The 13,367-nt window shown below is 34.1% G+C and overlaps 1 protein-coding gene across 17 annotated transcripts in view; it reads left to right on the top strand.

Moving 5' to 3' along the window:
* NBEA (neurobeachin) overlaps positions 1-13,367 on the top strand; it is a 702,569-nt gene that overhangs the window by 596,036 nt on the left and 93,166 nt on the right. For all 17 annotated transcript variants that reach the window (XM_074387836.1, XM_074387843.1, XM_074387839.1 and 14 more), the window contains one exon: positions 4,326-4,438. In XM_074387836.1, the coding sequence (XP_074243937.1) occupies positions 4,326-4,438 (113 nt within the window). The remainder of the gene's footprint in view (positions 1-4,325; positions 4,439-13,367) is intronic.

The following is a 13,367-nucleotide window of genomic DNA, read 5'->3' as shown; positions in this document are numbered from 1 at the left end:
GAACATTAAATTTTAGATGATTATGTAAAATAATCTTAGTGATACTTAGTTCTACTAAAAATGTGGTTTCAACCTCCAGTTCCCAGGTTGACCTGATTTCTGTTCATATTCTGAAAGATACAACCTATGCCTTATTTTACACCTTGTTAGATAATACTATGGAAAAGATGTTAAAATCTGGCATTCTTGCATTTAAAAAAATAGGAGAGCGACTGCTAACATAGATTTGTATAAATGATCCCCTGTTAGACTGGATAATTATTTTTAAGGATTTTGAGTTGTTTTTCATATGATCAGCTAATAAATTCAGCACGACTTTTCCAACCCCAACCTTTTTCTCCTGTTTAGCATTTTCCACTTTTTCACTCTGTGATGAACAAGCCCTCCCTGGTTAATTATGTATATATTTAGCTACTGCATGTGTTGGGCTTATTATTGTCATCTAATTAGATGTAACTTGAACTGCTTGCTTCTAGAAAAATCATTAAAAATTCTTTCCTAATGACCTAGAGATGACAAAATGTCTGTAAAGTGTGAAGAAGCAGACAAGCACAGGAACATCGCTCTTAAAGAGTGTTAATCCAGATGCTGCAATCATCTAATTAAACAATATTTTGCTGTCATTAACATTTTCACCAAGGAATTGCAGTTATAATTTCTTTGTCAGCTGTCTCTAGATCACTTTACCTTCAAAACCAAAGTGCCGTATAAAAACATTAAATTGGATGGTTTAATTAAAAAGGTTTTTTTTAATGAAGTAGCATATTTCTGAGATCTCATTTACTGTGTTTCACTTGTTTTATTTCAGTAGATTAGTGTCATAGGCTTGCAATATTTAATATTCATCTAAGATAAATTCTTATAAGCATAGTTAGCAAAATAGTGTGTATGTATATATATGTATATATATACATACACACATACACACACGCACACACACACACATACACACACACACATACAAGTATACATATTTACTTACCAGTGCTGGAAAAGGAAAGGACCCTACCAATTATAGCACCAGTGTATTTACTAAATACTGTATCAACTATGCTAAAGAAAAAAAAAAAACAAAACAATTAGTAAATAAATATCTAGGTATGCCAGAACCTAACAAGTATTGCTTTGGAAATATCTCACTTTTTGGATGATTTAATGAACAGTATTTTTTTTTTCATTTCACAAAGGTGTTCAGTAAAATAATTAGAGGAGTATGCTAATTCATGATTAAACCGTATCAATGCAAAACTCCCAAATGCCACTTAATCATTCTTTTTTTCTGTGTGACTTTAAATACATTGTACATTTTTTAATTAAATCAAATATATATGACTGTCCATTTTGCAAGGCTTTTATGTGGAAATTTTTATTAAAAATAAGCATTGTTATATTTATTTATAAAGTTTATTATATTTATTTGAATTAAAATGGTGCTGTAAGTCTCTACTGATTTAAAAATTACTAAAATTTCCTTAGCATTTATTTTTGAAGGACCTCTCAAAGATCATTGAAAGTGAATTACAAAAAAAAATACAGGACAGATGAATAGCCATGAACTATGGCTGTTGGCATCAATCAGTTTGTGTATACGTATATGTGCATTTTTAAATAATGCTCTTTTTCTTTGCATTTTTTCCAAAAATAGCATTATATCTTTTTTAAACTATTATTTTAGGTTCAGGGGTACAGGTGCAGATTTGTGCCGGGGTAAATTACATGTCATGGGTGTTTGGTGTACAGATTACTTCGTCACCCAGGTGATAAGCATAATACCCAATAGGTAGTTTTTGGTTTCTCACCTTCCTCCTTCCCTCTACCCTCAACTAGTATATTTTTCTTTCTTAGAAAATCATTTCTATTAAAAGGCTAGTGTCTTCCAGTATGGTCTCTATTTTTATGCTGTTTGCATTTATACAGTACATTTAAATACTGTTATGTAAATTGGTTTTTTATTTATTTTAACAGTTTTTCTTAATATAGAAATTACAAAACTTTATCAGAAATTACTTTAACAATTATGGTCTGATTTTCATCTATTGATTGATTGATTTAAGTAATATATGTTATATAGAGATAGGCAGCTTAAGCATTATTCTATTTAAAAAATATACACTGGAAGACTTGCTTTTCATTAAAATGTACAGATTTTTAAATAGAACAGTTCCCCAGAAAATGGAAGAGCCCTAAACTCTGCAGTGGACCATTTAGGATCCCAGAAATAGCTCTGTCTAGCCAATCTGTGCTCTTTGTATATATACATACCAAAAATACTGAGAGTAATCAGGTGCCATTGGTTAGCATACATATGAACTGCCAGTAATAAATTTTCAAGTTTAGAATTTTACAAGTTTTATTTTACAATACTGGTACTGTTTTAGCAGATCATTGTCATGTACAAAAGACTAATATGGCTCGAAACTCTTGTTTAATCTTATCAGTATTATTCTTGACCACAGACTGTAAACATAAAGCAGGTTCATTGATTGGTTGAGCAACCTGGCTGCAGACTTTTTCTTCTAGTTTAATGTACACATTCACTGTATCATTCTCTCTCATATACACCTCTATGCCTTTGCATAATCCTCATCTTCTAAACATTATGTTCTGCAGTTTTCCTTTACTTGGCTTATATTTGTTCATCGTTTGAAAGAAATCTGGGTCATTTTATTCCATTTTTATCACATGCATACACATTCTATCAACAAACATTTATTGGGCAGATGGTATGTGCCAACACACCAAGATTTAAAAAAACAAACAAACTAAACAAACAATCCAGCCCTGACATTCATGAGTTTACAGACTAGTGGAGAAGTAGAGAAGTAAACAGTGACATGTAATGGGCATAATAGAGGTCTGAATAAGAACTGTGGTGGGGCAACACAGGGGAAGCCCTAACCTAACTGTAACCTCATCCCAGCAAATGCAAAGTGGAAGCAACATTCTGCTGCCATTACCCACATCTGTATTACATACCCACAGCAGTTTATACATTTAAAGCAATATGCAGTTTAGTTGTAAAATGCAGAGCTTCATATAATAAACAGATAAAGTAGTCATCAATAAAATGTTTTCCAAGTGAATTAATTAACTTGGTTTGGTGCTTATAATTGCAGATTTTGGTTCTTACTCAGATTGTAGTTTGCTTTTGCTTTTTCTATTTCAGTTTGTTTACCAACTGTTATAAGAGCAGATATCATTTAATGCAATTTCCTGATGATGAACAAGATAACATCTGCATATCTATGTTACTGTGATAGTATATGTGGTGTGTGCAACCACAGCATACTGGATGAAATTCACTTCACTAAATATCAGTGAAATAGCTATTTTGTATGAGTTTTAATGGAAATTTAGAAAATTATGATAATCGGATATAACACAATTTTTATAAAAAATAATTTTGTTCAACAAAAGTTTTCTTTGGACCCTGTTTCTTTAATAGCCCTTCTCTTAATTTCACCTGATCATGTTTTTTTCAGTTCCAGTTTATGAGGAGGACCACAGCTGTGCTCCCCTAAACTTTCCACATTCACACTGTGCCTCAATATCATATATGAAGTATTTAAGTCATTCTACCAAAAAAAAAACAGATATACTCACCCTAAGATCCAGCAGTTCTTCAATAAAGTGAAACAACATTAGAAAAAAAATTCATGAGAAAATTTGTGAAAAAAATGTATGCTTGATATCTGCCTCTGTACTTCTTCATCCTAGCTTCAGAGTCCTTCACTTGCAGATTCTCTGCATACATTCTTGATAAAAGTTTAACATAACAAATTTTGTGTACTCAAAATTTCTAGCTATATATTCATTATAATAGAATACCATCACATAAGCTGCAAGTGTGCAGGGCAGTAGGGTGACTTCCTCCATAATCACTTTCAAGGCCCCTGACTGACAAGGCTCTGCTTCCAGGGTTGCAGTATTCTCTATATCAGCAGAAGACAGATGAGACGCACATGCGGGAAGGTTCAGTAGGCCAAGACTTGAAGAGACTTTGCTCACATTCTGTAGATTAGAACTAAGGCCCATGGTCATAGCTACTTGGAAGGGAGGCTCAGAAATGTGGTGTAGCACAGGAAGAGGAGAATCAATTACAATAACCAGCCAATGGTCTCTATCACAATCTTATAAATAGTGATTCTAGTAACTTTTTAAAACAATTATTGAGTGAATTCACTTGAAATGCATTGTTATCAGAGTTAAAGATATGGTTCAATAAATAAGTTACTTTTCTTCTTCAATAGATGCCTTATAAGAAGAGAAACTATTTCATAAGCATTTTGTGTATACAAATTTTTATTTCTGTTTTTCTTTACTAGGACGGACATATAATGATCTGAACCAATATCCAGTGTTTCCATGGGTGTTAACCAACTATGAATCAGAAGAATTGGACCTGACTCTTCCAGGAAACTTTAGGGATCTATCAAAGGTAATTTTTAAATATATAGAAGTCAGTTTTCTTCACAAGGCTATAATCTGATAGGATTTCTGTCAGAGTATATTTATCCAGTTAATGTTTGTAAGAAAGTGAAACTGGTTATCTTGCCTTACATAGTCAGTTTCTAAATCTTACCAATTCTTAGCACAAGAATTAAGTTACAAGAAGATAAACTCATACTAGCATAGGCAAAATGAAATGGGTGTTTGAGAAATAGCAGATGTAGAGAGAGGTTTCTCAGATATCCTAGGCTTTGAAGTCAAGATTAAAAACCTCAAATTAGTATAAAATATGATGGTAAGTCATTTCCATGATATATTCCTTAGATGATAAAGGATGTTATATTGACCATAAAATAATAAAATATACACATTGTAGGGAAATATAATACTGAAAAGAAAGTCAGTTAAATTTATCAAGTGTCGACCCATATATGAGAGAGAAGATATGACCCAAAAGATGGCAAGAAAATGGTACATAATGGTAATAAGAAATAAACGGCAAAATTTTTATTAGTTCACTTCATTTGTCCAGAAGAAACTACAGTGGGATACTAAATTGTTTAAAATTCAGTGATGAACTAGAAACTAAGCCCAAAAAGCTGCTCTATAGTCTAAGCTTACTCCAGAGGCCTGCCTTAAAGTTTATGTATATTAACCATAGTAAAGCCTCAGTCCATTCACTTTGAATGTATCTCTCCTTTCTATCAGACTTGATTGTCTGATTTAGCATTCCATAGAAAGTTGAAAAGTATTTGTATATATGTTTGGTTTTGAGGGGCAGGTTTAAGGGGCTAATGGACAAGAGCAGCATAAACCCTGTGAATTAGGGAAACACCATTGCAGTCAATTTAAAATTAATCCCACCGATGGTTTTAGCTCAGCATCCCTTCTTGTGCCCCTTTCCTGGCCTTTGAAAGCTAGACCTACCCAAGCTGAAGTTCTGTATTGCACTAGCTACTAGCTGTGTGACCTAAAGCTAGTTTCTCTTGGCCCGTTTGTAATATGAGAATAATAATACCGTCCCATGTCATATAGTTATACAGATCTAGTGACATGTACATTTGGAAAACATAACAGTACTTGGCACAGAGAAACACTTCCTATTAGCTAGTATTGTTACACATGGAATATTTCTTAGCCTCTTTTGAAGACTGTTTACTAATTTTTCCATGTTCTTATGTATCATCCAGTCTCTAGTTCTTCCTATCAAATTTTAGTTGGTAGCTCATTGCTAATTTTAGCCGTGGTATTATAGGTGTTAAAGGGACGTAAAAGATCAGTTAGCCCAACATCTTACTGAGAGTCACACAACTGGTAGAAATAAATTGCTAGCAAATGAATTCTAATATGCTTGCAAATATAGTAATTTTTCCAATGTGAGTCAATCAAACAAAAATTTTTAACCATTTACCATATTCAGGTAACTAAATTATTCAAGATCAGGTAGATAGAAGCATTGTAATTCATGCAGCCTGCCTTTCAGGAACAAATCTAGTTATAGATTATCTAAAGAATAATATTAGTCCCCCAAAAAAATTAAAAATAAAGTATGATATTTTAGAGATCCACAATAGGTGCAGGCTGAGTATCCTTTATCTGAAATGCTTGGGACCAGAAGTGTTTTGGATTTTGGATTTTTCTGGATTTTGAAATATTAATGTATACATTATATACTTACCAGTTGAGCATCCCTAATCTGAAAATCCAAAATCCAAAATGCTCCAGTGAGTGTTTTCTTTAAGCATCACATTAGTGCTCAAAAACTTGGATTTGGGGCATTTCAGATTTCAGAATTTTGGATTAGGGATGCTGAACCCATAGTGTTTAAGAACAGGACTCTTCTGCAGCTAGACTGCCTGCGTTCAAATCCTAATTCTGCTATTTACCAGCTGTGGAGCCTTAGACAAGAGTATTGGTTTCTCTTCGTCTTAATTTCCTCACTTATGTGATGAGACATCAATAATAGGGTTGTTGTGTGGAGTGGTCGATGCTGTGTGGAGTGATTCTAAGTGTAAAGAACTTCGAATAGTGCCAGGCACATCAGTGTTAGCTAATGCTGTGTATACAATAATAGAATGGTCAATCATTGGTATAGGCCATATGCTTTGAATTGTATTTCAAATAATGGTGATAAATATATGCTACTACATCCATATTGGATGAGAATGTCTGAATGTTACGGATGACTTGCCAAGGTTGAAGTGTAATTTTGGGGTGTAAAACAAAACCGAACTAACCTATTGATGTGAGGATGAAAACTTTTAAACTAGTTCTTTGACAAAATCTTATCTGCATGTACTTTTATTTAACATTCATTGAATCACCATTACATTAGACATTATAAAAAATATATATATACAATAAAAACTCAAGTAGCATATTAAAACCTCATACAATGACAACTATTATGGCTGTTGTATTGTTTTTAAAACAAGGAAGGAAGTTCTTTTTCTTTGAAATCAACTGGGATATTGTGTTTAAAGGAAACTTACAGACCAAAGCTCCTTTTTTTTCTTATTTATTCATTCTTTCAGTTGTTTGTTCAGAGATATTTATCACACATGTGCTATATATGTCAAGCATCCTACAAGCCAAAGAGTATACAGGAGTGAATAAAGCAGGCACACTCACTGCCACTACTTGGAGGGAGTTCAGCCCAGAGCAAAAATCAAAACTCAGTTAACAGCAATATGAGAGGCCAACACTTACGAGATGGGTATAGTGGGGACCGTACCTCACTGGGGAGTACAGGCTCGCTATGCTAAGACATTTGGACACAAATGTTCTTGAAGTGCTAGCCCAGCCAAAGAAAATGTGGCATTCATTGTGATTAGTATGGATTATAGAAGGCATCCGGTAAAATATTCACTGGTAATCAGATTTTTTTCATTTATCTGTGCATTGAAAAATGAGATAAACTAAATGAGGAAGTCACTGTTTCTACAGAACTGAAGATGTAACATTTCAAGGTTGTTTTTGGTTGGTTGGTTTGTTTTGAGACAGAGTCTTGCTCTGTTGCTTGGGCTGGAGTGCAGTGGCGCAATCTCAGCTCACTGCAACCTCCACCTCCCAGATTCAAGCGATTCTCCTCCGTCAGCCTCCCGAGTAGCTGGGATTACAAGCTCCTGCCACCACGCCCAGCTAATTTTTTTGTATTTTTAGTAGAGACAAACTTTCACTATGTTGAAAGTTTTTAACTCCTGACCTTGTGATCCACCCGCCTCAGCCTCCCAAAGTGCTGGGATTGGAGACATGAGCTGCAGTGCCCAGCCTATTTCAGGGGTATTAAGCTGATCTGTATAATGTGTATTTCCTTTGGCAGAGCTTTTCCTTTTGTGCCTCACATGTGCTCTTCTAATTTTATATAGTGTTAAATAAATAATACAGGTAAACAGATGGAGCCTAAATAAATTGGGCAATGTGACTATAAACTGTAGTTTTACAGGCATGTAATTCTTCATGCTGTGAACAGTTGAATCCATGAGCTCTTAAAAGATAGATAGCTTTCCTTCCAATTTTACTCTATTCCATGCTTTAGCAATTTGTTCTTTCTATTCTGTCACCCTAGCATGATAGGAAAATGTTAGCAGATTAAAGCCTCTTGATATGTTAATAAATTACTCGTGCATTGTTTCCATGCTTCATTGAATTTCTTAATAGGCACTTCTTACAAATGGGCTAGAAACCTGAGACTATCCTGTATAAAATCCATTAATAAACAAGATTTTAATGTATGAAATATATCTTATTATATGCCTAATGAGAAAATGACATTTGAAGTATAATAATATAATTGGAAGGAAACACTTCTATAGTACAATATTATCACAATGAAGAGATGTCCACTAAGAAGCACATGAAATTCTTTTAGTTATAAGCAATACTGCAAATGAAAATTTTAATAGAGAGTTTCTTACTCTTCAGAAGCTCAAGGAAAAATTGAAATACTTGAATGATATAGCCAAAAACATTCAAAAGATCTCTAACAATAAAAGTAGCTGTTTCTAAACAAACACTGGGAGTTCTGATCCAAGTAATAATTCTTGGCAGTGAATAATTCTAGAATTTGTTTCAATACACATGTGGTACGCCAAATAATTTTTATATTCTTTGGTATATAAAAGAATTAAGAAACTATGAAATGTACAATGCCAAAAAATATAAATATTTATTTTCTTTCTTTACACCACCACATTACACAGGCTTCATGAAATTCTGTGTTGTATCAGTTAGGAAACTGTTGAATGAAAGTTTCAGGAAACCCAGCTGAAATTGGCTTGAACAATAATAGGGGTTCAGAAAAAAATCAAGAGGTTGTAACTGGAACATGAAAAGAATGTAGGCCTTGCTCAGATGTTTCTCTGTCACATGTTGTGCAAACTTAAGATGTTTTCTAAAATCTCTGAACTTATTTTTTCTCATCTTTAAAGTGAACACGAGAATACTTACATAATAGGGCTGTTGAAAGATTTTAACACAGTAAAGTAGCTAAGGCACCTAGTATAATGCCTGACACACAAGTGGTATTCAGTGAGTGGCAGCGACAAAGCAAATTTCCATAGTGGTCTGTTGAGAGTTCACTATCTTTGGTATGATTGACAGAAATCTAGTGAAAGATTATTTGATTCCTCTGATTTATTTTTTATTGTAATAAAATTTAAAAGCAATGCCATTTAATAAAATACTGTTAATGCAATAAAGAATTCAGTTTTATTATCTGTTTAAATGATAAAATTACCAACACTGTAACATCAAACACTAAGGTTAAATTAAATGATTATTAGAATTTTAGATGCATATTTATTTAGACTGAGGTATTTTATATTTATAATATTCTTACTCATTCTTTGGCCCACTTAATTGAACAGTTGAAGTGCACAGGAGCAATAAAAAAGTTCTTTATCAGAAAGAGTGGTTAGACTTCTCATTTGATTAGACATCACAGGTTCAAGTTTTATTTATTATGTGTACAGGTTCCAGGCTGTGTTTATTGTTTGACATGAGGGACAGCGGTTGAAACAATCTGTCTTTGACTTACCTTTTCAACACCAACCAACAGTAGGTATAGCGATTTCCTCCCCACCCCATTTACATAGATATTCCTTAGGGAGATGTGGCCTTATGGTGAAATCTGTCTTACAACATGGTATGACAGTGCTTCAGTTATTTACATATACTCATATGAACTTGACTCTTAAATAATAGTGGTTACATGACTTTGACGTGAAGCACAGTCTCTGCTCATTAAAGTGTAAATAGAATTTTCCTATTTCCCAGTCATGCCCTCAGATAAGTGAAATAGTTTCATCACAAAACCAAGTCCCACTAATATTGACATGAACATAAGACATCACATCACACACCCATTCATCAAGTGGAAAAAAGATATTTTGTTAACACAGGAGTTGTTTGACTGACAGATGATGATAAGCATAACCATTTTCCCAAATTATTATGCCACTTAATAAAAGGAAGTGATAATGCCTTGAGGCTTTGAAATGTGTTAATGTAAATGGATGCACTGAAGCGTGAATACTATTCAACCATCCACCCTCGATATGATACTGCCAACTGTCTACATACCACATAGAAGAGAGTTTATGTTGGTGAGGTGGGGAGTGCACAACTCAGCAATCTAGAGCAAGTTGTTTGTTGTTGTTGTCGTTTTTGAGACAGAGTCTCCCTCTGTTGCCCAGGCTGCAGTGCCCAGGTTAGCTCACTGCAACCTCCACTAGAGCAAGTTTCTATGGTTATTTTATCTTTCTTTTTCACTGTAAGTTAACAACATCTAAAATGAAATTAATTCCATTTACTTGATCATAATCTACCTAATGCTGAATTTTAAACAACAAAACATGAAGTATGGGCAAAACTACTAGGTATGTTAGTAGTTAGGATGATATAAAACTAAAAGATGAAAGTGTGAATGTGTGAATTTAATTACATACCATCTGCCAGATAACCCTGCTGCCAAATTTAAAACGTTTGTTTCAATGTATGCCTTAACATAGAACGTACAGCATGTTGAAAATTGTTTTCCTTAGACTTGCTTCTATGGCAGTGCTAAGGGGGAACTCTTACTTTAAGGACAAGGTATTGATTGGCAGTGTTTGGATACTGTTTGAAACTCATGGGATATTTGTTTATTTAAATTAATATTTTATTCACTCATGCATTCTTTCATTACGCAAGCATTATTGCCAACCTACTCTGTGCCAGACACTGGAGGTACAAAGGCAGTCAGACTTGGTCCATACCTTTTAGAAGTGACAGTCATTTGTTTGTTTACCCAGTGACATATTAAGCTATTCTCCTTCTAATTGAAAGAAAGGAAGAACCAAGAAAAGTGCAGCTAAAAAGGTAGACTTCACAGACACTGGTAACCAGACACAGTGAAGGGCTTTCATGCTTGTTTGTTCGCATCTCCACTGTTGCTTGTTGGAGATATACTAGGTGACAGGGAGCTTTATGGATTCATACAGAACTTCCAAACCAGTCCCAGGCTCTGTCTCCTCATCCTCTTCTCTTATTCCTTCCCGCTTAGCCAGCTGAATCACCCTTTCAGAAAAAGAGAAGGGGAAAAAAAAATCCTATAGAGCCTGTTCCACTTTGAAAATTTTAGGCTGTTAAAGAAGTAACTGTAAACAGCAGGAACACTGTCTAGTGCTCTTAGAAGAATCCTACCTACGGTAAGGGAAAGACAGCCCACTTTACGCACTTTCATTTCACCAGCCACGTGTCACCTCTGTATCTAAACCACAGCATTTTCATGCAAAAATAGACCAAATTCCGTCTTTAACCTTTCTTTCCCACTGAAACAGAATATTAAGCAATTAGAAGTAATTTTGAAACTAATTTGTAGCCCCATCATTATCCTTCTACTTAATACCTGGAAAACTAGAACTGACACAGGAAGATTTAAGATGCTCCACTGTAGGTGAGAGTGTTTACTTTTCACTGACATATATAAAACTAATTTTCTTAGGAATTATCCTGGGACAATGATAACAATTATAACCAATATTTTGCATGTGTTTATTATATGACAGGCATTGTCCTAAGCATCTTACATAGATTTTCTTGTGTTACCCTCACAATGCTATGATGAATTGCACTGGTTATATAGATTGCATTTTCTTCCATTTGTTACCTATTATTTCTCCATAATGCATAGGTAGGATATTCTTTTTTTTAAAAAAAAAAAAAAAGCTAGCGATTAATTTATCTTCTAGCTGCCTTCCACCTTTTCTAAATGCCCTGGCAGTTTTTATACGCTATCAAAATAATAATAATAATAATAATAATAATAAAGAAAGGTGGAAAGAAAAAGAAAAACTCTCCCTATTACCCAACAAGAATGTAATCTTTTAAAATATCCTGCACAAGACAGTCATGTCAGATATGATCAGAGGAGTCAAAAGCAGTCAGTGAGTCATTCCACACCTCCAAAGCTTTTGGTCCTATGTGGGACTGACATTCCTATGAAAGTGCTTAAAGCTGGGTGTGGTGCCTCATGCCTATAATCCCAACATTTTGGGAGGCCAAGTCAGGAGGATTGCTCGAGGCCAGGAATTTGAGACCAACCTGATCAACATAGCCAAACCCTGTCTCTACAGAAAATTAAATTAAAAAAAATGGTGCTAATAATTTTTTTTTTTTTTTTTGAGACAGAGTTTTGCTCTGGTCACCTAGGCCGGAGTGCAATGGTGCAGTCTCAGCTCACTGCATCGTCCACCTCCTAAATTCAAACTATTCTCCTGTCTCAGCCTCCCCGGTAGCTATAATTTTCTTTCATTTGTTACCTATTATTTGGTAACTGTGCCACCACACCCAGCTAATTTTTATATTTTCTGTAGAGATGGGGTTTTACCATGTGGGCCAGGCTACTCTTGAACTCCTGACCTCAAGTGATCCACCCACCTCAGCCTCCCAAACTGCAGAGATTACTGGTGTGAGCCACCATGCCCAGCCAAGTGCTAATAGATTTTGCTAATCAAAATGCAACTTTAGATCAAAGATGATCTTTCTTCATAATACACTCAGTTCCACCCTATGAAAAAGTATAAAAAGAAATAGATTCAATTAATAGAAAAATGTAATCTTAACAACTCTCTTTATTAATGTTTCTTGACTTCAGGTTCTATTCCTTAATAACATATTTGAAAATTGTGTAGTGATTTGCTGAAGTTTATCTGATGACTAAAGGCCACATTAAACCAATTAACTGTATGAAAATGCAAAGGGAATGTTTAGTCCACGCTTAAGAGAACACAGTTTTAACATATTTTAGAGAAACAAAATTTTTAACTCATTTAAAGCATTCTTATTTAGAACAACCCAAAACATAGGAAAGACTTGGATTGACTGGAAAGGTTTTGCTTGTTTTTGTACTCTATTTTAATGGATTTTAACTTTACTATGAAAATTTTTAAACAAAGAAAAAGTACCAATAACAATAACCATTAACCAATATCTACATGTTATAATTATGGACAGTTTAGCTTTTATTGATTTACTGAAGTATTTTTAAACAAATTAAATGTATCATACTTTACCCCTAAATATTTCAGTATGAAAAATATTATTTTCCCATATAATCATATCACCATGACTACATCTAAGAAAACTTATGACAGTTCCTTAATATTATCTAATACTGTGCCTATAATCAGGGTTTTCTAATTGTCTCCCATGTGTCTTAAAAATTGTTTTGCTTAAGCCAGGATTCAGTCAACAACCACGTAGTACATCTGATTCTTCTGTCTTATCTGTCTAAAGGTTAGAAAAGCTCCCAGTCACCCTACTAACCTCCCTTTTTTCATAATATTGACTCATGTAAGAGAACATGCCAGAACATAATAACAGCCAATATTTTGCATGTGTTTATTATATGCCAGGTATTGGCATATAATAAACAG

Source organism: Saimiri boliviensis, chromosome 16, assembly GCF_048565385.1.
Source record: "Saimiri boliviensis isolate mSaiBol1 chromosome 16, mSaiBol1.pri, whole genome shotgun sequence".
In the NCBI taxonomy this organism is placed as follows: domain Eukaryota; kingdom Metazoa; phylum Chordata; class Mammalia; order Primates; family Cebidae; genus Saimiri; species Saimiri boliviensis.
The sequence above is the reverse complement of the archived record's forward strand: the minus strand, read 5'-3'. Positions and strand labels throughout refer to the sequence as shown.